This window comes from Phaethon aethereus (assembly GCF_964289735.1).
Source record: "Phaethon aethereus genome assembly, chromosome: 10".
NCBI classification, from domain to species: Eukaryota; Metazoa; Chordata; class Aves; order Phaethontiformes; family Phaethontidae; genus Phaethon; species Phaethon aethereus.
The window spans coordinates 17,501,286-17,525,613 of NC_138586.1; the positions used below are offsets into that span (position 1 = coordinate 17,501,286).

A 24,328-nucleotide genomic window follows, 5' to 3' on the forward strand; every position below is an offset into this window, starting at 1 on the left:
AAAAGAAACACTCGTCTTTCTCTTTCTTTTTTTGGTGGTGTTACCTTTCCGTTATCTTCCAACGATGAATTTTGAAAAAGAAAATAAACCCCAAAGAAAAACACAAGTCCTTCAAAGGCGCCCAGAAAGGTCCAGTACAGGAACGGCCTCCACTGCAGCATTGCATTATCCGAAACCTTCCTGCCAAGAGATGGAGTAACAAGAACGTCACCGTCACATTTAGGGTGCACTGCAAAGCCCCCCGCAGCCAGGTGATCAGCCAGCTTTGGAGCCAGCCCTTGCTGTAGGAGACAAGGAGGTAAAACAAGTAAATACCTGCCAGCGTACGGGACATAAACAGCATTGGCCACATGCGGCTGCTGGGCATGAGAAATCCTTGGAGATTCAGCATATTCACTTGTTTTGTCCTTCCCCTCTAGGTAACTTGGACTAAAATCCAAGCCAGCCCAAAGCAAACGGCTGTAACGCTGTCCTGAGCCTCTCTGACATTAACTGTTGAATTTTAAAACCAGGGCAATGCTAAAGAGCCGTATGGATGCAGCAAATTCGTGGTGTGTTTCCCTCTTTTTGTTCAATGCACAAAATCCCTCTGAGAAAAGCTCTGCAAGTCCCGTCCCTGGAAGGAACATTTTTCTGCATAAGCTGAAAATAACCTCCTGAATCGTAGGGTGGGTGTTTTTAACACGGGGGTTGTAACAGGAGGCTCTTGGCTGAATATAGGATGAGATCTGGCACGGAGGCAGCGGCAGCAAATGGATGCACCATGGGCAGAGCTCTGCATGGACCACACGCAGAGCCCGGGGAGTAGAGGGTGGCCATCAGGGCAGGAGGGAGTTAAAAAAAGTTTCCTGCATCATTATCTTTTCAAATTACTTTAAAACTTGAAGATTGGTGGGGGATAAAAGCATATTTATGGCAAAACCAAAAATCCCCATCCTTTTCCAATTTTTCTTCCTAACTATTGAAGCAATACATCCATTTTCAGCAAGATGCACCTCGCAGACTGGTGTGGTGCTGGGCTCCTATAACCAGTTTCAAAAACTAAGCCCTACTGAATCCTATGCTTGATGATGCAGTGACAATGCTCTAACGTACTGCAATTTGGGTACGACCAAGGAGCACGGATAAACCAGACTGTAAGCGGGTTTTAGTGCAAGGAGAGAAAAATACAACCAATATCCTCGGTGCAAGCTGTGTTTTGCATTCACATTTATGTCCTGCAGCGCTCGTCGTAAACAGGCTTTTTACAGCGCCTCAGACTAGAGATCTGCACTGCAGCAACTCAGCACTTCATACAGCAGAGGCACGGCAGTCGTTCTGCATTCGGCAGCACTCGCACAGTCATGAATATTCAAACTAAAGCTCTCTGCCTGCACAATTAATCTGTTTTCCCCTCAATGGACAGACCCCAGAGATCAGACAGCCCACCAGGCGAAGGCACAGGGGCCTGCTGTTACTGGGCTATGATACACAATATTCAATTACCAGTTTACTTAAAAATACATGTGGTGGAATTTTGCCACACGAGTGGAGGAACACAGAGGTCTAATCAATCGTGGATCTGAGTACTTCAAAAGCCCCCAAGCCTCCATCCTAGTCCTAGAGCCCTTACTGCATTTGCTGATTTTTCTATACCTAAAGCAACTTTCATGCAGTATCTTTAGGTACCTGCTAATTCCCTTTGCAGTCCCTGCAGAGGGATTGCTCTTGGCTCAAGCACGGCTTTGCCACACACAGCTCCTCCACGGCTGAGGAGCGTCGTATGACGGTGACAGGGCTTGCACAGGGCACTGGCCAGAGCAGCCCCGACCTGTTCTCTTCTCCGCAGGGGAGAACTCGGCGCCAAGCTTACTGCCAGGCAAGGGACTTAGCAACAGCGATGCACGAGCAGGGGCTTCTCAAAAAAAGCATCTTCCTTAGTCCTTGCTGAAGGGCTGCACCCAAGCACGTGTGCATGGGCAGGGGTGGGGGGAAGATGGGAAGCATCTCAGCTTCCATGGGAGGTTGGAGTCCTCCTCGGTTGCAACCAAAGGAGGAGAGAAAGAAACCAGCAAAGTAAAGAAAGGCAGTCTCCTCTTAACCCGGGCTTTCCATGGGCAACATGGCAGAAAACTCCAAGCACATGGAGCAGAATTCCCTGGTAACAGCCTCTGATAAGGGGATGTGGCCTGTGGAGGGGAAGCCTGAGGGAGGATATCCATTTAGGCAAGCTGAGAAACTACCTGCCTGAGCTGGGCTTCAGGAGCGTTTGTCTTTCTGAAAATGAATGGATCTTTTTTCCTCCTGAAAGCTAGATCTCCCCTCCATCCATTACACACTCTATCACGTGCTTGGCTCATGCTGCCTGGCTCAAAGCTAAAGTGAATGAATGGTCTGGTGGCCACACTTGCAGCTTGATTTTTATTACAGATGAAGAATTCCACCTACAGTTTATTTTTTTATAGAGACACAGCAGTGCAATTTGCTAGACCAGATACCGTTAGAGAGCAGAAATAAGTAGAAATGGGCAGTGAATAGGACATTGCTCAGCTCTAAGGCAGCATCAGCAGAGCCATCAGGGACAAAACCAAAAACCACGCTTCATGGTGACCCCATCACCGACACTGGACAGGGACACCTGCTTATGCTCCTGCACCAACAAAACTTAAACCACGGATAACCAAGTTGTGCAGAGGCTTACCCCGTCCAGTGCTACTTACATATACAGCTGTGGGTCTGAGGTCAGCCTGTCGATGTTGATATGCTGCTCCAGAAGGCTGTACGCCAGGATAGGTAGTGATGTGAAGCAGATGTTGTACATGGTAAGATAAGCAGCATCATACAGGGGCTTAAAAGAGGAAGAAGGGGTAAAATGAGACAGAAATTCCACTTTAAAAAGTCTCCCCACAAAGAGATTAAGTTTCCAGTCCTTGCCTCCATACATACCCTACAGATTCATCCCTTTGTCACAGCCACACAGGACAGTTTTATTTGGTAGAGGTCATGCTCCATGTGATGCCAGCAGGGCCAAGACACCTGCCGACTGCGTGGCCAGGACCCCGCTCCCACCACTGGGAAGCTTTGTAACTGGCTGGTCTCATCGCCAGCTCATTCTCCAGAAAAATGTGATTATACAGCCCTTATTCACAGCTTTTCTGTAGCTGCTCTTGTGTTGCTGTTTCTATTAATATACTTGATGTCTCCTGTGACTCTCCAAAGACTAGACTGTTTTAGAGGAACTATGGTTCTTTTTTTTTTTTTTCTTTTTTTTTTTTAAAAGCAAGTGGTTCTGCTGAGGCAAGCAGAGAATTATCTCCTATCATTTACTCTTCTTTACCGTTACTTTCGGGTGCAAATAGACACAAAAGCCCATAAGTTGACAGAAAAGCCAAAGCTCTTGTCTCCAAGCACATGAGCCCACCCACCACTCGGTTCTGTCCTTCTGACGCTCACTTGGACTACACAAGTCTCTGATGACACTCATCATGTATCTTTTTTTAAAGGCTGTCATAAAAGAACAAACTGTTCTTCCCTTTGAGAGACACCTTTAATGCAGAGGAATGCAGCAGAGAAGAAAAGATCAGGTTTGAAAACTTTTTCTCTTAAGAGAAGTAGAAGTAGTCAAATCAGGTGCTGACAAACCAGCTAAACCTCTCGTTATTTTAGGAAGGTCTCCATCTGTGTTTATGGGTGGTGGATGGGAAAAGAAGAAAACCCAGATTTCTTTCTTTTCAGTTATGGGTCTCAAAAACACTCCAGATACGGTGCTAAGCAACGAGGTTGGTTCCTACTGTCCTCTAAAGCAAGATGAGGAAGGGACAGGACGCCAAAAGCCAAGTCTCTGCTAGGAAGCCACACTGTGCTTTTTGCTTTTTATCCTGGCTATATAGACACGTTACTGGTGGTTACCTGCTGTGAGAATCCACAGAAGAACTGGTATAAAAACTGCGGCAAAATGAAGCAAAGGTTCTAGGGAAACAAAGGACAAACAGTTAGCAGGGAAGCACTTGACTTCTCAATCTAAATCCAAATATTTTTTCCTGTTATCAGACACTAATGTCTGATATTGTAATATCGGACAAGTTAGGGCACTATTTTCTACCAAGCACAAAACTAATCCAACAAGCAGTTAGTATGTGCAGAAGACACTGGAGCAAAGTCATGCTCACACTCCCCTCTAAGCACTGCTTTCAATTGACAGGCAGAGGCACAGCCTGTTCTAGGGAAGGAAAACAGAGCTACAGAATAATCTATACATTTTTTTTTTCCCCTTTACTGTTTTTTTTTCTATTGTCAAAGAAACCCATAATATAAACAAAGAAATAAGCTGCACAAACATCCTTACCTTATAGAAGAAATACTGTACAAGGTGTGCTATTCTCACATAATATAAATGCCCATGTGCTAGTAGCAATTTTCTTAAATGTTTAAACTTTGGCACAGCATAGTCGCTGTTTCTGGAAGCCTGCCGTCCTTCTTTGCCTTTTATACCTGGAGACAGAAGCATGGTAAGGGGTTAATCCCTAAAGGACTGGAATCTGGACTGATGCTACCCACTAGGTTTGGTCACATCACTCAGTGTCTCAAGGCATGACAAAGGCCATATTTCCCTCTTCAGTGCCCCAGGAGAGCAAAACGCTAACGTGCTGCAACACTCAGCGTGGTTTTGGCTCCACAACACTCAGACCTGCCTCTGGAGTTTTTAAGCTATATTTAGGTTGCTGTCTGAGGCCCTGTGTGAGAGAATGTGGTGAGAAGTATCTAAGCAAACCTGATAAGAGATAAGGAATTGGTTTCCCCACGGGCTTGCCCACATCTCACACAGCCTAGTTATTTCATCACAGATACTCAGCCCCACCGAGACAACCCCACAGAGCTGAGCTCAAGAAAGACAGTTCACTCAAAAGCCACATCCAAACGAACTGCATTGGGACCCCATTCATTAGAGGGCACCGTGGCATTTTCAACAGCCCCAAATAAGGAGGCTGCTCTTTCTCTTCCATCAACCCTTCTTTAGTGGTATTAAAAAAAATCTCCAGTATTTCCCAACACCAATCTGCAGAAAGGAGGACAGTTTCCAGCCTGATGTCAGTTGTATGGACAGGGCACATACAACATCACTGAGCCCTCAGGAAACACGTGCGGGTCCCCAGTGCTGAGTCACTAGCAGCTATGACCAGACAGCCCTAATAAAGTCTGATATTTTCATTGCACTGCCTTTGCAACAACTGCCAGTAATCACCCATCAGTTCGCTACTTGTGCCTTTTTTTTCTGACCAGCAAGCAACCTTTACCACCTTGAATTTGGCCATAAGAGTTTTTGAACACGACCTGCCGCTTATCACTGATAGAGAGAGTGATACTATCAAAAGGTGAACAGTGTATGATGATCCCAAGCATTTATCTGGAGTCAAAGCCTGGCTCCAAAGAAAGCCACAGCAGGCTTTCCGCATTTTTCAGTGGGATCAGTTTAGCCATGTGCAATCAGAAATGCTGACTGCACCTCAACAGTGAACCCCAGCAACAGCAGACAGGTCTTAGGTGTCAGATGGGTCTTACCTATTCCAACGTGTGCTTCCAAAATCATACTAACATCATTTGCACCATCTCCTATGGAGAGTGTTATCGGGCTCCCTTTTGTGTTCTTCACCATTCGCACAATCTAAAAGATTTTAAAAAAAGGATAGCAGCAGAAACCAAAAATTCAGCTAAACAGCCTCCAGAGATCCCCACAGGACACGCAACCAGGCTTCTACAGCAGCAAAATAACACCTGGAGAACTCAGATTAATAAACCCCCTCATCACTTCCTTCACAGTCACCAACCAGAGCAAAAGCCAAGATCCAGCTGCACAGGGCTGAAGGACAGTATTTAAAAACAAATCCCAGGCAGCAGCATCCCACCCTTCCCTTCTGCCAGACCCTGCTCTCCCAAAGATCGGACCACTCAGGCATTGCACGGGGCAGGAAACCTCCCGAGAAACCCTCCCACAGGGCAGAAACACACCACTTCTCAGACTTGGATACCATCAGCTAGCGTGAGGAAGTCACAGACTCCACTTGACAAATTTGGAAAGGAAAAGAGAACAAACAGGGGTTTTGTTTATTTCTAATTGGCTTGGGCTTGTGGCTTCCTGTGAGCATATTAAACAAAGTTTTTACATTCAGATTTGAAAGGCTGGTGTGTTTCCATCACATTTTAAAGCTCAGACAAGGCTTACACATAGCCTGGAGAAGTCCTAGCTGATTAAGATGATCAGGCCAAGTTCCAGCCAATGGATTAAAAGTGCATCACATCACCTAACGATGTGCTTCAGTCAGTTAAAAGTAACTACCTGTGCTTTCTGCAAAGGAGCCATCCGGCAGCAGAGCACTGCAGTACACTTCAAGCAGATTTGTAGAAATATGTTTTTGTAATTACTAGAACTGGAGTCCTGAGAAGGGTTGAGTATCAGCGACAGCGTTGAGCCATCTATAATCAGGCCGTATTCTTGACTCAATGTCCAGCTTCTGCAACACGAAGAACAGGTTGGAAAAACCCCCAGATTTTAAGAAGTTAATCTAGCCACTTGTATCATTTTAGTGGAAAAGAAATTGCTTTTGCATTAATCTTCTTCCCATCCCTTTCAGGGGGCTTAGCAATCATAAAAAGCCTCAATTTAACACGCGCCCTTCACTACGGAACTGTGTAATTAAGCACAAAGCCAACTAATACTGGAGATGATACTGAGCAAAACGAAGGAGCCAGCTGCAGTGTGTGCAGGCAGCGAGTTCCCCGGGCCACAATGTGGTCCTATTTCTCCATAAACTTCCCATCTGCATCCCGAATGCACATGGGCTGGGTCCTCTTGCTCACTTACCTCTTCAGGCCTCTTCGGTTTTTGGGAACGTCCTGAATCAACTTTTTATGGTACTCCATCAGCAGCTCATGGAGCCGATCCTCCTTTCGTTCGCTCTCCCCCACCATTTTCGCTGTCAGCTCCAGCAGCTCGGTGCTGGTCTGGAAAAGCCTGCAGGCATAGCAGGTGGATTTGGCAGTTTCCATCTTGTCTCCCGTCAGCACCCAAACCTTCATGCCGGCTGTGTGCAGAGCTTCGATCGTCTCTGCCGACTGCTCCTGCAGCCTGCAAGGAGACGCAAAACGACACTTCTCAGGCTGGTCCACACTTAATCCATATAACCCTTATTTTGCAGGTAGGAAATACCAGCTAGAGAGAAGTTAATTGATTTTCCCTGTGCTGGAGAGACCACTGCCACAGGAATAAGGATTAGAAGTCAGCAATCCCAAATTTTTATTTGCAGCCAAAAAGAAAATTACTGCATTATATTGTGAGACCTAAGAGTCAAGAATAGGAGTTACACATACAGTTACTATAACTGAATTTGTTTTGATGTGCAAATTAATGCTGCATGCGTAATTCACTTTCTAGACACCCAAGTACTTCCATAGTTTCATTAATAAATCCTAATTCCTACTACATCAGCCAATTTTAGCAACTAGGGCACCATGTAATGGGCTGTACACCGAATAAGTAACTGCCCTGGAGACTCCCAGCATCTCCCTAGCTGCTCAGTTCCACCACGGTGCAACGTCAGGGAGAAACTGCAGGTACCAGTGTCAGTGGTGGTGGTGGTCACCTCTTTACCTGTCTTCTACGGCAGTAGCCCCAATCAAGTGCATGTCTGCTTCTGTGTCTTCAAACACCTTCGCCATCTTTTCCTCCCTGTCCTGCAGAGCCATCTTAGCTTCATTAAGCTGTTTGTCAATTTTGTCATACTCCTTTTGAGTTAGTTCTTTGAATGCCACGCAAAGCGTTCGGTAGCCATCCTTGTAGGGAAAGGGAAAGAAAATAAAGTGGACAAGTGCCCTAAACCCAGGTTTTCTACAGCTCCTCTCTTTATGGCTAGTGCTCTTCACCATAACTGCTTTCTGTCAGTACTGACCCTGATGGCAACGTCAATTTGTTGGCTTGAGTCAAAAGACCAATTTTTCTGTGTTTATAGAGTAACTGCTTCCCATCAGAGTAACTGTGGTAACACTTATTATGTGCATGTAATACGGCAGAGAGAAACTAAGAGAAGGACCAGAGCTGAGAGCATCCAGCAGGGACAACGGGGATCGGTGTCCCCACGACTGGGAGCAGGCACTTCTCCCACCGGAGCAAACAGCCTGCTATTGTTATTTCTATTTTTAACTTACTTGGGAGATGCTCTGACACAACTGTGATGGAGACCATATAAGTATATCAAAAGCCAAATAAACGTTGGAAGCCAAAAAAAAACAGAAAAGGAAAGGAAAGAAGCCTGGCTTCACAACAATGTGAGCTGACACTCGGATTTTCAACACTTCCCTCCAAAGCAAGGTCACATCCCTATTTTTGGAATAAGGCTTTCCTAACCCCAGGAGCCAGCCAAATTCCAGCCGCGTGCTCACCACAGCGTTGCGGTCCACATGGACTTTCGTTTGTTGGATTTCTTCTTGCTGCACCCTTGGAAAAATAGAGGAGTCTGCTCCCTTACAGAAGAGAAGTAACTTTCCTAAAAGCAGACAAGAAATAGTTTATAGCGTTCACAAGCCGTAGAAAGACTTAGCAGATTCAATAGCCAGCAAATGATGCAGAGGGAGGAAATCTGGCAGGACTAGACAAGGAACTGCTAGAAGCCCAGCTGCCTACCCAACAGTGGCCTTGCACTTACCTGTGCAAAGCCTTGTTTGATCTCGGGCTGGGATACGGGGTGTCCCTACCTGCCTCTGAGCCAGCTTTCTGCAACAGGCTGGACAAAGCAGTTTATTTTTTCCTATTTAGAAGCAGGCAACCTTTTCAGGCAGGGTAAAACCAGCATCCCATACCGTATGGGACTGATATTTGAAAAGGATGGTGACCTCTGAATTTGTGTCTGCTATCCCCATGAAAATCCATCCCACTCGGGGGAAGGTCTCACATCTCCCTCCCGACCCCGTACTTGCACCTCCAGGCTAGAACAAGGCAAGCAGGGAGGTCTCCATGGGTCACTGTCTCCATCCCTGTCCACTCCTCTTATCTGCTGCTGGCCCCCAACAACCGATATGGAGAAAATTAACTCTATCCCAGCCAGACCCAGTACAAAATTTAATTAGACCAGCTTAGAAAGCCTAACAGCTTTAGCCCCTCTGGGTTACAGCGCATGGCATTATGCATGCTCAGTACAGGAATAAAGAGGACATGTTTTTTATTTGTGCACACTGTATAGGAGTCCAGAAATGTGTTTTAACTGTACCTGTGGTGGTTCTCACAATGACACTCATACGGCGACGGACAGGATCAAAGTTCAACACATGGAGGAGTTGGTACCTTAAAAAAATGAAAGAATAGAGCTTAGAGTCAGTAAAAGAAAAATAACTATTTAAGGCAGAAAATCACTAAAAACAAGCTGCAGAAATCCATACACCCTGTAAGTGGCAGCACCCACTGGGCAATGTACTTTTTGCAAGTAATGCACAGGAAAAATGGAGTAAAAAAACCAAAACACCAGTGCTGCTTTGAGCATGGGGCTGAGGGTGCAGCTGCACACATGAGACCTCCCACCAGGCAGCGAAGCTTTGGGTTCTAGCCTGCGGCTGGGCTCTATCCACTCACTGCCCACCAGCGCAGCGAGCCCCCGGGCCAGGCAGCGGCTCAGCAGGCAGCGGGGCCCCACGTGCCGCAGGCAGCGACATCGGCCCTGGCATTGAAATGAGAAGTTTCACCATATGAGGAGTAAGAAGTGAAACTTGCTTGTGAAGGCAAGTTCTTGGGGAGTGCTGGGATTAGGTCAGTGATTCTCAGATGTCACCCGAGCTGTGAGCACAGGGTAAAATCTAATTATTTTGAGCTTGGGAGGGGGAAAAAGTTACAGCGAAGTGAGCCATATCACACAGTTTAAACTTGGAGTATGCTGCTGTGAGGCTCAGCCACTGTCCGTAAGGTCAGAAACCACCCCGTGAATCCCGGGAGCCACCTGCGCAGCCGGGCATGGATGAAGGATACATGCAAGGGACCTGAATTTAGTCATCACTAAAACCGACAGCAGGTTTCTGCAAGCAAGCCTTCCAGCCTGCACCTTTCTGTGCCGCGCTTTGTAAAAAGGACAGGAGTTTTCGGGCAGGTCAGCACTGTCTGACAGCCCTCACGGAACAGCTTTGACCTTGCCAGGTTGGCCACGTTGACCAAACTCGATTAAGCCAGGTGGGAGCCGGTGCAGCACTAGCAGCCCCGTTCCTTGGTGGCCCCTGCAGCACTTACATTTCAGTTTCATTCTTTTGGTTTCGTATTTTCATGAAATCGTTTTCAAGTCCTAGAAAAGTGAAACCATACCTGTCAATAAACAAAAGGACAGAACAACATTGAAAACACCCATTGGCACATATTATACATTAACGACGTTCTCGTTTCACCTTCTGTACCACAGAGAGCAAAGAAGTTAGCAAGCCTGAGCTAAAAAGCTTGGCTAGATGTTTGCTTGCTCCACACAGAGCCTGCTATGATGTTCTGGCAGTGCTCCCATGACCTGGAGAGCTGGGCACCGCAGCACACCGATGCCAAGAGGCTCTGGATGAGGTCCTCTGGGTCTCTGGCAGATTTACAAGCCACAAGCAAGTATATACAGCTGCAACAGCCTCTGTCTGAAACCTAGGGGCTGGCAAATAGCATAGAATGGTTCAGATTGGAAGGGATCTTAAAGATCACCTAGTTCTAGCTGCCCTGCCATAGGCAGGGATATCTTCCACTAGATCAGGTTGCTCCAAGCTCCATCCAACCTGGCCTTCGGCATCTTCAGCAAGGTTCAAACATGGGTTTGATAAAAGTAACCCATCCTATTATTTTGCCACTGCGCACCAAGGAAGCAGTTTGGCTGCAATACGCACACGGTAACTGGTCTCCATTTCTTGGGTATTAAAACACAGTGCCATGGGGCTCCAGCAAAGGAGCCTCTGCCCCAGCTGGGCACTGCGGCACCTTGGGGCTGCTCTCAGCAGCGAACGCAAACCATGGCCTCCCGAAAACCTGCTCAGAGAGACCCTTTCCAAAGCATCCCTTTTACAGAGAGCTCATTTAAACCCACAGGCTCGCGTGGCTTCACAGGGCTGCAGGTCAGGCCCAGCACTGGTATCACAACGTGCTTCCCAGAGAAAGAGATGGCAGTCTTGACTGGGGAAAGCAGTCTACTGCCTTCAGATAACCCTCCCCTCCCTCCCACCAGGCGAGAGGGAAGGAAAAAACCCACCATCTTCATATTCTTACTTTTCTGCGCCTTTCACCAAAGCAATTTCATCTGGGGATGAGGAGATATAGGTGTATTTGCGTTCTGGATGTCCCATCAGCCCATCCACCTGGTCTGCTTCCTTGATCTGAACGGTGTGGCAGAGGCAAAGGGCTCGCAGGAACAGCTCCTCGCGGCTCTAGGCAGGAGCAAGGGAGGGCTCGTTACCAGCTTGATGCCATGCACCAAGCCCACCCCCAGCGCTTGATCGTGATTTTTTCTGTATGCATACTTTAAAAGAAAAAAAACACCCCCCCCAGCTTCTGCTGTGTTTACACAGCCAGGTGCTGACCACAAAACCCTAAAGGTCATCAACATGCAGAGTTCCTACCTTTTCTGCTTTGCCATAATATTTTAGAGGTCCATCAGTCTGAGAGAAGCCATCCACCTCCGAAATGCAGTCTTTGTACGTGTGCCCATCTATGCAGCACTCGATGAACTCCATGCTGTTCTCTGTCAGGGTTCCAGTTTTGTCCGTGAAGACATACTCCACCTAGAACAAGCAGTCAGGATGCCTTGCTCCACCCTCAGCCCCACGCGCCAGGGAAGAAGCCCCCCAAAACCAGAGAGGCTGGGGCATTTTAGTGCATGTTATCCTTAATAACCCGGCCCCCCAAAAAGATGCAGGTGCCCCACGGGAGTTACACCACTGTGTAGTTTTACTACTTCACTCCTCAGAGCGGCTCCTTTGTTTTTCAGTGGTTTTGCACAGGTGGCAGGAGGCAGCTCCTGAAGACTTAAAATCTGTTTCCAGGCTCTTCGTTTTCCCCTCATCCGCTTTACTGGGTCCTTTGCTATAGCTTCCAGCGCTTATACAGCTGCTGCTGCAGCTCTGCTGCCTCCTTTGAGGGATCTTCATCTTGGTGCTGTATTTAAATTAGATAATTGCTACTCCAAATTGCCTTTTTTTTTTTTTAATAGCAAAACAAAAAGCAGGAGGCACTACTCATACCCTACACTCAGCCTCTCCTGACGTAGATACGAAAGGGAAGCCTGAGAGATCCAATTGCCCCAAAGCCAGCAGCAGCGTGGCTGCATGTGCACTGCACGCCCAGAGCGATGACTGGGCAGACATTTTCATTAATTCTCGAAGAGACAGAGGATTTTTAATTGAAGCAGTGGAAGCAAACCACCCTGACATGCAGAGCACTGCGCCTGATATTCCCCAACATGGAAACAATTGCCATGACCCAATTCCTGCTCTTTCATGCACTATTTATAACCTTATCCATTTTGTAGAGTGAGTAGAATCATACTAAATGGAAAGTGCCACCAAACAGGCTGAAGCTCTGCCCTGAGGGGACCACGAGTGACTGCCGCAACAAGGGCTCCTATCAGGGAGGACATTTTCATCCAAGCAGATGCAAACAGAGCACGTTCTGACCTGCCCGAGCTCTTCGTTCAGGTCTGAGGTGTTCACCAATGCCCCCTCTTTTATTTCTTCGTCATACATCTCCTTGTCCCAAGAGATGAAGAAGGAACCCAAGAACTTCTGCATCTCTACTGTAACATACATGGAGACCGGGATAATAAAATTGAAGAGGACCATAAATGACAAGAAATCTGTGAACATCCGTAAGACCTGCAATGGAAAGAGGAGAAGATGCAGTCTGTGCCTGTCAGGCGTAACTTGGGGGCAGCTTACAGCAACACCTCTGGGGTTTTAGACAGCTTTTCTTCTAAGGTGTATGTAGCTTTCTTCTAAGCTTCTTCTAAGCTTTTCTTCTAAATAGAGAAAAAAACCCTGAAAATACAGCTCAGATACAGGGCCAAATTCCATTTTCCTTCGATGCAGAAAATCTCATTGTCTTCTGCAGATCTATGAGGGCATAACACAGGAGTGTAACTCACTGCCTCATAGTGACCAAAATGATGTTTTATTCAAGTATATTCCTCTTAAAAATATAGTGCTACAGGATCATTCCCATCTCAAGGAAATAGAAAGAAGGAGCAAGTGGCTTGACACCAGTCAAGCTGTGGCGAGTGTACAAACGATGCAGTGACATCCCTATAAATCCTACTCAATAATCCCTCAAATAACTGATTTCTACACATTCACACTCACTCCTTCAGGCTTGACTGCCTGCATCTCGGCAAGTTTAAGAAGCCGGTTTACGTGGCCTCAATTTAAGTTTATCTACTTGAAGCTGAGAGATAGCTCAAATTCAGATAAGGATCCAGGACAAATGAGCTGCTGCATTTCTATAATATATAATATTTATTTATGCTTTGCCCCACTCCATGCAAGCATCACCGTGCATAGGCACAGGAGAGGCAGGAAAGAAACGCAAACAGCAGGAGAGCAGAGTCCAAAGGAAATAACAGCACTTCCAGCAAGCAAACAGGACTCACAGGGCTGGCAGCAGACGTTATCAGATTAAATAAAACTGTCAGAACAAATAAAGCTGGAGGAGGTGCCAAAATACAAATCAACTTACCTTGAACGTCTCTCTCTCTTTTTTAGTCTTTTCATTGTACCAAGGCTCATCATTAAATGGATTACTCTGCCAGACATATTTCAGAGTCGTGCACACAGTAGCCTTGCTCAATAGGATGCACAAATACACTATCAAGAAAGCGTTGATAGATCTGAAAAATAGGTTTCTTTTTTAAATTCTTGCAGCTATTTTTATGTAGAAAATAATGCAAATAAGCAGGAACAAGACTTCCTTACTTTCAAGAAGGGCATTACAGAATAAGTGCTTTTGACAGTGCTGATATTCAGGGTCAGTTCATGCATTATAACATTTCTTAATTTTATCTTTAAATAAAAAAGCTAAATGAGGCAGCTTCTTGAAAGATATGCTTAATCAAATATACAGATTTTCTATGCAATCAGAGAGCATCTGAAACAAAAGGCAGCAGGTTAGGAGATCCTTTCTGTACGAGTCATCCATTGAAGAAAAACAAACAAACAAAAAAACCAACAGCTTCTAATGATTTTTTGCTGACTATAAATACTCACTTTTCTACAGCAGACCGTTTCTGAGATTTCCCTTGGTAGTTCAAAGCCATTTTCGTTTCCATTCCAGTATAGACTGCAACTCCTACAGGGTATAAAAGCAGGGCTCATAAGCGACTCGCAGCCCAGGAGGGACCCACCTTGCACTTAGCTATAAGGGGCATCGGTATTTACATGAAACTCGAATCCCAGTTGAAGAGAGAGGCATTACCCAAGGACTGTTCAACTACAGAAACCTCTGAGGCTGCTAAGTAATGCAACTGCATATATCCCAGAGCACTGAGCAGGAGCCTGTGGACCACGCAGAGTCAGAAAAAACATCAGTCTCCTGAAACAGCCGTCACCCTCAATCGCTAGTGCCTGGGACCGTGATCCTAGCACACATTTTCAGCAAAGGATTGGGAAACAACTCCCTGCTCTTCATATCTCAGGCAAAAAGAAAAGCTTCCTCGGGTGTATTAACACAACCTGCACAGCTTGGCAGGCCTGCAGATATAACCAGTATCGCCTGATTTTACCCTGTCAACTTCGCAATCATTTTGCGTACCAAACATAACTGTACAGCTCAGGCCGACAGGCTGTAGAGAAGTATCTCCCTCTCCAGACTTAGTGATGAACATCTACTTTTGTCATTATTTATCAGAACTATTTAAATAAATAAAATAATAAACTATTATTAATAATGGTTCACCATAAATCTTCTTGGTATTTTTGAGGGTAGCACCTTTCAGCAACAGGTTTTCAGGACCCAAAGACCTAAATATAAAAGAAGTTATAACATTACGTCACTCAACATTCCAACTGCTTTATAATTTAGACCCAGAGATAGATTATAAAGCTAAACAGATGGTCTTTAGATCTGATTATTTGATTTGTATGTTAAAATGGGCATTGCCTGAGTTTGTTTTTCTCTTTATATACTTATATTTCCATTTCATCTTACACAGACCATTCTTGGTGCTCAAAGTTCCAAATTTAATGGGGGATTATCAGTGAGGCTTTTGAGAGATAAGCAAAAAATGTTCAGATCTAATGTGTTACAGTACTTATATAAAATCCTGATTTTAAAAGCATCGAAAACCTGTCCATTCCAGCGCAGTCGATCAATGGCACCAAAGCTGATGACTTATTTTGCTCCCATTTGTGTGTTTATTTCTCTTCAAAACCCCCACCCCATGACCCTCTGCTGCTTCTAGGGTCTGGGCATATCCACCGCAGCATGAAACATGGCCAGCACCACACCGGTGACTACAAGTTTTGATGACTTATAAACATTATTTGCTTATTTTTTCCCCAAAACACTCTGATTGATGCTTAAGTTTCTGCTTTCCCTCAAAAAAACAGTATTTTGCAATTCCCCAAGAGGGGCTCAAACAAATCACAGGATGGCAGAAGAGCATAAGCGGAGAGGTTAACTACAGGCCTCCCTTATGAATGAAATATTTGGAATGGTTAAAGAAAAACAACTTTTCCCTAACGATAGCAGCACAAGTTCAGATCCTTGAACTTAGATGTAGATGCCCAACATCTCTGAGGAAGGCCAGCGAGGCAGCTGCAAGACCAACCTGGCTATGGGCTCTTGGTTGCTTCTGTAGATGATAATTCTTCCAACAAATCTGCAATAAAAATATGAGAAACTTGTATTACAAACACTAGATGACCTTTAAAGGTCATCTCGTCCAATCCCCCTGCAGTGAGCAGGGACACCTTCAACTACATGAGGTTGCTCAGAGCCCCGTGCAATCTGACTTGGAATGTGGCCAGGGATGGGGCACCTACCACCTCTCTGGGCAACCTGTGCCAGTGTCTCACCACCCTCGTTGCGAAAAATTTCTTCCTTATATCTAGTCTAAATCTACTCTCTTTTAGTTTAAAACCATTACCCCTTGTGCTATTGCTATAGGCCCTGCTAAAAAGTCTGTCCCCATCTTTCTTATAAGCCCCCTTTTGTATTGGCAGGCTACAATAAGGTCTCCCCAGAGCCTGCTCTTCTCCACAGTGAACAACGCCAACTCTCTCAGCCTGTCCTCACAAGAGAGGTGTTCCATCCCTCCGATCATTTCTGTGGCCTCCTCTGGCCCTGCTCCAACAGGTCCATGCCTTTCCTGTGCTGAAGGCTCCAGAGCTGGACGCAGCACTGCAAGGGGGATCTCCCCAGAGCGGAGCAGAGGGGCAAAATCCCCTCCCTCAACCTGCTGGCCACACTGCTTTGGATGCAGCCCAGGACACGGTTGGCCTTCTGGGCTGTGATCACATATTGCCGGCTCATGTCCAGCTTTTCACCCATCAGCACCGCCAAGTCCTTCTGGGCAGTGCTGCTCTGGATCCCTTCCTCCCCCAGCCTGTACTGGTACCGGGGGTTGCCCCAACCCACATGCAGGACCCTGCACTTGGCCACTTGATTCTTTGCATCAAGAAGTGCAGTGTCAACTTTGCCATCCTCGTATGAAGAAGCCTGGCAGCTTATCGCTGCCTCAAGAAACTTTTTGGTCTCCGATGAAAAGCAAACACCCTTTGCTTTGCTGAACCGTAACTTGTTAGATCCCGTAACCGATGGTGGTCAGGTGTCTGGAGGGAGAAGACACCAGGCAGCTGCAGGGCAGGAGGAGCAGGATGGGCAGGAGGGGCAGACTCACTTGTAGAGGTCCGGCTGCGGTTGTTCACACTCGATCGTGGCGGTGAGGGCATCGATGGCTTCATCCGTGCAGAGCACAGTGGTGTCCCGCACTGCATAGTGAGTCTGGGCAGAGAAGCGCAGGCAGCGTCACCACAAGCCCCCAGCAGCACCATTACTTAAAATATCACCATGCAAAGCTTGTCGGCGCCAGCAGCTCACCCGAGCCCTCACCCCGCTCCCACAAAGCGGCTGAAGCATCTCTCAGTGAAAGACTGAAGTCAGTAAGCTTAAGAGAAACCGTGGTGGGAAGGAGCTGCTGGATACCTGCTCAGTAAGGCGTGCAACAGAAGCAGAGCATCTTTGGTTTTTTCCCCAGGGACTTGCTGCCACCCCGGCTGGGGTCAGGGCAAGGCTGCAGGTGCCCCCAGGGCAAAGGGGCTCTGGGGGACCACCCGCCCGCCTGCTCTTGAAGGTAATTAGACCCCATTTCCAGTGCCCAGGGATCAGGTAGAGCACTGGCAGACTCCAAGCTATTTTTAGTAGCTGCTGCTGTGAAGGTTCATCTCTCACAATTAACTGGAAAGCCCACGAAGGATCCGCTCGCTGCCTTCCAGGCTCTATTTATAGGAGCTCCTCAGAGCTCCAAGTCACGGCAGGCTGCCTCTATCCATCTTCATAAACAAATTCATTAACAAGCTTCCTCCACTCCTTACGTTTGCGTTCCCCTCCTTGCGCATCCTGGGAGGAACCGTTAACGTTACACACGCAGTAGTCGTGACATTATAAATAGCCACCATCATGCCGTTTTGGTAACCCGCCTGGCTTTTCGTACGGAAAGCAAGCACGCAGACACACACACCTCTCTGGTATAAATCACAGCTTTTGTGAACTACAACTCAAAACGGTTCCCGCAGCGCCCAGTACCAAACCCAGCCGTTGGGTGGGGTTTTGCATCCGCCGCTCCTGTCACCAGGGACGCTCTGCAATTACCAAGCGATACTTCAAAGCGCCTCCTAATCAATTCCACAATCTTTACATCCGCGGTCCCTTAGCGTATTTAGAAAAACACATGTTCTTTTAGATAACCTACAACTGAAGATTCGCGCTTCAAAGACAGAGCCCTGACCAAATCCCTTTTATAGTTCTGCTCCAGTTTCACTTAACCAGGCATCTTTCCCATATCTCAACCTGACATGCCCCAAACAGCAGCAAAATCCCCACCAGGTAGGCAGCAGGCACCAGTGCAGATGAGGTTTTTTGAGTACCTGAGGGTCTTTCCCTCACCCTCCTTTTGCAGCAAACCCTGGTTACTAACACTAGATCTATTTCCCCAAACAGTGCTTCCTTTTCTATTCCCTCTTCCCATTCAAACTCATCTTCATCTCATCAAGAAACAGAAGACAGCTCCCAGTCACCTGCAGGAATCCACAAACCAAGGGAAAAAACACCACAGTGCTTGACACAGAAATTCAGTATTGCACTTAAAGCCTCAAAAGTTACCTGAACTCATGCGTATAATACACCTGACACAAATAAGCAATCGCCTATTTAACATAGTTATCTATTTTCAGTCTCAAGCCACTTCAAAGCTCTACTCCTCTTCACTAGTGGAACCAGTACAGCAGCCCAGCACAGCCTCAGCTCCTGCACAAGGTTTCAAGTACCAGTTAACAGCCGCCCGTCAAGAGATGAGCTGCAGACCCCATACAACACGTATCAGACCAACAATGGTGTTCCTGCTGACTTGGGAATGTGCTGGAATGAATCACGTCATTTTAAAGTGTCTTCCTCTCTTACTACTGCAGTTGCTAGTATCTGTATAACTATTTATCAAACATGTACAACCAAATTTTCATAGTTGAGAGAGGGGGGACGAATGCAGAAAGGAAAAAAACTGAAGAGGAGATTCATGCTGAGCAAGACTAATACTAAATTTTACTGTTTGATTCAGGGAAATGGAGAGAAAAAAAAAAACAACAGAAGGTAAGTTTTTCTCAGGCTGGTGAAAAATTCCTCAAATGAACGTAGACATACTGCCTCAGAGAGTGCCAGATCTCACGGGGAAAGCTCGGTTAAATAAAGAGGCATTGGGCAGGTAGTGGAAAGGGAGCTGAAGCAGCTGCGGGCGCTGCTTTACCAACGCACCAGACCTCGCGACGTGCGGCTGGAGCAGGGAAGCAGCAACATGCTTCCCGTGATGGGCAATAAGGCAGCGAAGCCGTATGGATAAAGATCAATGCAATTTGGGGCAGCACCAGCAGAAGTGGCTGTTGGAGACAAAATGGAAACCAAACAATCCCCAGGGCACTTCAGTGCTGACACAGTGGGAGCAGGCAGAGGGAAGAGCTGTAAATACAGCCACGTGGCCACGGGGATGGGCTCTGTTGGGAGCATCCTCCAGTTAATCACACCCCCCCCCCCACGTAAGCACCAGCTTCAGTGGCAGCTCCAGGCACCCAAAGCTCCCCAGAGCACCGGCTCCTGAACACTGTCCCCTCATCCCCGTCACCTTGAAATTGGACTCGCCATCGAGACTCGCTGTAGTGACGTAACAGGTCCCGTCCATGCTGCTCGAGGCCAAAAATATCAAGTCACAGGGGAAGGTCTCATCTGCTTTCACTTCTACTATGTCTCCAACCTGGAAGAAAGGAAGCATTTACATGGAAAGCCCTCTCAGTTGTTATTAGATGGTTACTGATTTAGCTTCTCTCAAAGCCTAAGAGAAATCACCTTGGCTAAAAGGGAAATCAGGGTTCAAGAGGCGCACAGGTCCCTGAGCATCACTCCACAGCCCGACGGGTCGACTGAGCCCAGCACCAACTCACAGCACCCACGTGGCACAGTTAGTATTTATTTCTCTGCTAAATCTCGATGGAGCAAAAGACTCTGTACTTGTCTGAAGTGCGGTGTGATAAACTAATGTCAAAGCTGGTGTACTTTCCTGGTGTCCTTGGGAGGGTTGGAAATAGAAGAGGACTGCCTGTCCCGGAGAAGTGCAAAATGCTGACAGATCTGTCACTTGTCAGCCCTGGTACAGCTTTTGTGAGACAGTTTTTCAAAAGGAATCAAACAAAGGCAGCCTCACTCCTTAACCAAGAAAAGCTCTCTGAGCATCTCATCTGAAAGCAAGCACACCAGGGCAGCTCTAACCACAGCACGTCCTTCCTGCCCTGCCCTCGCCTCCTTACCACACACCCTCGTGTTCCCGTCGGCTTCAAGGATAACAACATGCGAGTTCTCTGTTAACAGTTACCTTGATTTTTTCACTCTCTTTCTGCACTTGCTTTGCGTTTTCGACAATGAAGACATTGCTTTTGTTCACTTCGTTGTCAGCTCTGTGCCGCAGCCAGTCCTCGTATCCCTAGGCACACAAATACAGGCAACACAAACGCATAACGAAGCAAGTAAACTAATGAGAGAGGATGAGTGGGGATGGAGAGAGAGGGAGAGACTAAAAAAAATGAATAAATTAAGCAGTCCTCAGACCTCCTTCACGCCTGACAAAACATCAGAGTAGCTCAGACTGAATCAATTTATTTTAAAAACTTCATATGCATATTTGACAGATTCAGAACAGATTAAAATAACACACAAAAATAATCTATATGCAGTGCATGCAACGAGCAGCTAAATTACTGTAACATGTTTCTGTTATTCTCAGCGTTGGCAAGAACAGGCTGATAATATGAATAATACACTTAGCACCCTGCAACTCTTTCCTATGGTAACGCAGGACAAGACTCTTCCTCTTCAGTCCTCACTGAAAGAATAAAACATTCAGATTTGGAGCACATGGATTTTACTCTAGCTCTCCCCTTCTGGTCCCGGCAGAAGAAATTTCTTTTATTATTCAATCCTTCTGCAGAGGAAATTTTAAATGGCACACGTGAACACGATAGGAAGAAAAAGGGCTTTTAAGACCGCAAGAAGATGAGCGCTACATGTTTTCAGGACTAGCTGAGTGGTTGAACAGAACCTGTCCTTTCCATTTACCAACACAGGAGCAGAGCGTGGGCTATATTTGGAGCACGTCTCTGCAAAGACTTGGAGAGCATTTCTACAAAGAGAAGAAAAATTCAAGTAAAGCCAGAACTACAGCAGTAACCTTTACTGACCCTCACAGCTTGCTTACAACAGTACATAGAGATGTTTTACATTGCCAAAACAGGAAAGAGACCAATAATGACACTCAACATGCAGCCTCTCTTGAAAAACACCAGTATACATTTCTGACCTTCTGAGAAGGTTTCACCAAACCTACCAGCCCATTTTGGTGACTTCTGAGTCTATTCAAACACATGCTCATCATTTTCTCTACCACATGTCCCGAAGAGCATCTTCCTCTCCCCACATTGACACCTGTACCTGTTTGATAGCTGTGACAGTGATGACAAAGAAAAGCGGGAGGCCACTGGTCACCGGGCTAGTCGGAGTGTCCACTATCACCTGCAGAGAGAAAAAAAATGTACTGTTGACAACTGGTTTTCAGGCAGCAGAAGAAACAAAAACTCTGGTAACGGGGGAAAAAGGGTGCTCATCCCACTGGGGTGAGTCACAGCCCAGCAGAGAAGGAAGGGAAGGAAGGGGCACACGAGAAGGACCAGCACAGGCATCCCCAGGAGTGCTCTCCTCCATCTCGAGAAGACTACAATACCTCCTCCTGAAGACCACGGAGTGTCCTCAGGTGGGGAAAAACCCTATCAGAAGTAGCTTAAAACCTAAATTTGACCTTGCACTAGTGGGAAACAAAAGCCTGGATGAATGGGCTGCTGGGGATGGGCTACATAAACGCAGCTATTCAAAGTGCAGATGCCAACAAGCCTGCTCCCACCACGGGGTGTATCGGAGAGGACCAAGGCAGGCAAGGAGGATGGGGTAGAGGCAGCAGCAATTCATGAAGTGAAAACCACCCTCATTTCTCACTGAGCTACAGGAGGGCCATTTCTCCCCTTTGGCAGTGACGTGGGGGCACATCTGAACCCTAAGCAACGGCTGGCTATGGAGACCAGTACCAGTCACCTTGAACCACTGACATTCAGAGGTTAGAAGTAACACATGTCACCCCAAATTACCTATGAAATATATTGCAGAATGGAACACAAATATTTAAATAAAACAGAAATCCAGTCTGTCTTTAAGCTCTCAGATTTGGAGTTCAGAGCACGACTTAAGCACAACAACTGCACAAGGGCCTTGGGGTGGATAGCTGGATCCTTCCTGAGCTCGGCGCGGCGCTCGAGCCAGCACCGCGGCAAAGACCAAGTCCTTTCATCGTTAATTAAACCTTCGGGCTGTGGGAAACCGCTGTTTCTTCTGACTGTATCATGATTTGGCCCAAAGGGTAGGAACAGCAGAACAGGTTCATAACTGGGAGGGAATAACTCAAGAGGAGGACAAGCTGTGCTCTTGCCCCACCTCCCAAACCAGGGCACAGAAAATTGGCCATTTTTCCTGCTGAGAGGATGGGAGCACGAGAGGCAGATGTGGAGGGCTGTGATGAAAGGGACAGGGAAGCTCAGCAGAAAGGCTTTGTGTCCCCACAAAGGGACTTTGTTTCCCTTCGCTTGTTTGCGCTTCCCTGGCATGCTCACAGACAGCGGCATCTGTGTATTTATTGTTTTAGGCTGCCCGTAGAAAGCTGTGTTAAGGACAGGACTACTCTCATCAGCTGGAAGGAAGCTACGTAGACATTTTTAACTCTCTGAAATGCTGTACAGTGCAATATTACCCTGCATGACTGGACCCAAAGAGAGAAGAGCCAGAAGGTATTGAAGTGGAAGAGATAACGCCGCAAGAGCAGCCAGGTAAGTGGTGAATGAGTTACGTAGCATGAGGGTAAACCACGATAAACACAATAAATATTTCTGGGAAGAGAAAGCCCTGGCTCACTCAGATGGGTGTAAAAAGTTTACTAACAGAAAGTCTGGTAGAAACCAGACTTTGGAGGAACGACCTCCAGCGAGGATGGTGCCAAGTGTCACGCAGACACACCTGCACACAGCACACATGACGGCCACTCAGCCAAAAGTTATCTTGCAAAAATGGGACAGAGCTTGGGAATACAAGAGGAATGTTGGGTTTTATCAGAGAAGGGCAAGGGAGAGGACCTCCTGCTGCCCAGCGGGACAAGTTTTCTGCAGTAGACAAGATGCAGTTTTATGTATGTGTTGAAGCAAATGATACAGTTTCTGTCCACACAAATGCTGTATTACAGATGTACGAAAATAACTATTAGATGAAGTCCCCAGAATAATTTATTTGTGTATTTGGAGATTGCACTCCCTGTGCATCCCGTGGCTGGATACTGCTCTTCCCCTTTGTGGCTGGCGGAAAGCTGAGGGACACATGAGCAACAAGCCAGAACATCAGAGGCAGACCCCTTCAAAGCTATTTTTGAGATGTTTTAGGACTTCAACATCTTAATTTGGATCCACTTAAAAGTGACAAAATCCTCCTGTTACTTAATAGTTTCTTCTTAACTCATTGTTTAGGAGACTGAAGACCGCAGTCCAGAAGTCGTCTCCATCAGTCAAAAGGGACATTTTCATTCCCTTAGCTTACTGCCATCAGCTTGGTCTGTCAACAAACATACTTGGACTACGCTTACTCCAGGCCAGCTGTTTCCACTAGGAGTTTACTCGTAGTTTCCTTTGAGCATTGCAATAGATGAACGAGAGAAACAGCTATTTGTATCTTAGTGCACTAATAAGTGTTTTATGTTTAATGCACGTACTTTCTCTTTCCCTCTCTGAAACAAGAGCTGAATTGGGAGTCACAGACTAATAGACATTTTGATAAAGGGTTTCAGCATCAGGTAGAGCTGATGCACCAGGCAGCTCCCCAAAGCGCCGTGATACTTCGCTCCTAATACGGCACGTAGGGCAATTCTAGTAATTTAAAGTAATTTAAAGATAAGCACTGATATTTAAGCTATAGATGCCATTTATCAAGGTATGAGCGTGGATTTTTTAAATAAATGGAATGGCTCCGAGTGCTTTTTTTAAGGCAAGTGACACCTCCTGCAGCTCCAGAACAAGAAGCGCCTGTGGGTCAGTCAGTTACTTTACAGGGCAGCAAGTGTATTAGTGCTGTCGGGTTGTTTTTTGTTCTGTTGGGTTTGTTTTTTCTCTAATAAAGCATGAGGGTTGCTTCCTTATTTTAGAGGTAATCACAGAGCACAAAACAAAACCAAGGAGAAATAGCAAGGTTCTTCTCTCACCTGCACACCGCGTGCCTAAAGTGTGTAAGCAGCTACACTGCAATCAGATTTGTAAGTATAATCAAGAATATCCCATGTTCTTCATGGCCAGAGGGTCAACAGATAAAACGTAATACCGCGTCACTAAATGGCCAACTACACAAAAAGGACATCCCGACTCCAGGGCATCACTTCAGTTCAGGCAAATTACAAATTCACTCTGACAAAATGGAGCAACGCCAGCGAAATCCAGTGGTGGAGAAGAGCTAGCTTATGTCGGGGTAAGTCGGCGT

At 46.5% G+C, this 24,328-nt stretch overlaps 1 protein-coding gene across 1 annotated transcript in view; it reads right to left on the reverse strand.

The window, feature by feature from the left end:
- ATP11C (ATPase phospholipid transporting 11C (ATP11C blood group)) overlaps positions 1-24,328 on the reverse strand; it is a gene marked incomplete at both ends in the record, with an annotated part of 55,164 nt that overhangs the window by 8,969 nt on the left and 21,867 nt on the right. The window contains 22 exons of the mRNA XM_082004198.1: positions 45-180; positions 2,700-2,827; positions 3,889-3,948; positions 4,325-4,470; positions 5,539-5,641; positions 6,314-6,488; positions 6,839-7,102; positions 7,625-7,806; positions 8,413-8,516; positions 9,237-9,310; positions 10,241-10,312; positions 11,240-11,397; positions 11,590-11,751; positions 12,643-12,840; positions 13,697-13,847; positions 14,224-14,305; positions 14,912-14,976; positions 15,786-15,836; positions 16,857-16,960; positions 19,347-19,475; positions 20,091-20,198; positions 21,203-21,283. Of these exons, the coding sequence (XP_081860324.1) occupies positions 45-180; positions 2,700-2,827; positions 3,889-3,948; positions 4,325-4,470; positions 5,539-5,641; positions 6,314-6,488; positions 6,839-7,102; positions 7,625-7,806; positions 8,413-8,516; positions 9,237-9,310; positions 10,241-10,312; positions 11,240-11,397; positions 11,590-11,751; positions 12,643-12,840; positions 13,697-13,847; positions 14,224-14,305; positions 14,912-14,976; positions 15,786-15,836; positions 16,857-16,960; positions 19,347-19,475; positions 20,091-20,198; positions 21,203-21,283 (2,733 nt within the window). The remainder of the gene's footprint in view (positions 1-44; positions 181-2,699; positions 2,828-3,888; positions 3,949-4,324; positions 4,471-5,538; positions 5,642-6,313; positions 6,489-6,838; positions 7,103-7,624; positions 7,807-8,412; positions 8,517-9,236; positions 9,311-10,240; positions 10,313-11,239; positions 11,398-11,589; positions 11,752-12,642; positions 12,841-13,696; positions 13,848-14,223; positions 14,306-14,911; positions 14,977-15,785; positions 15,837-16,856; positions 16,961-19,346; positions 19,476-20,090; positions 20,199-21,202; positions 21,284-24,328) is intronic.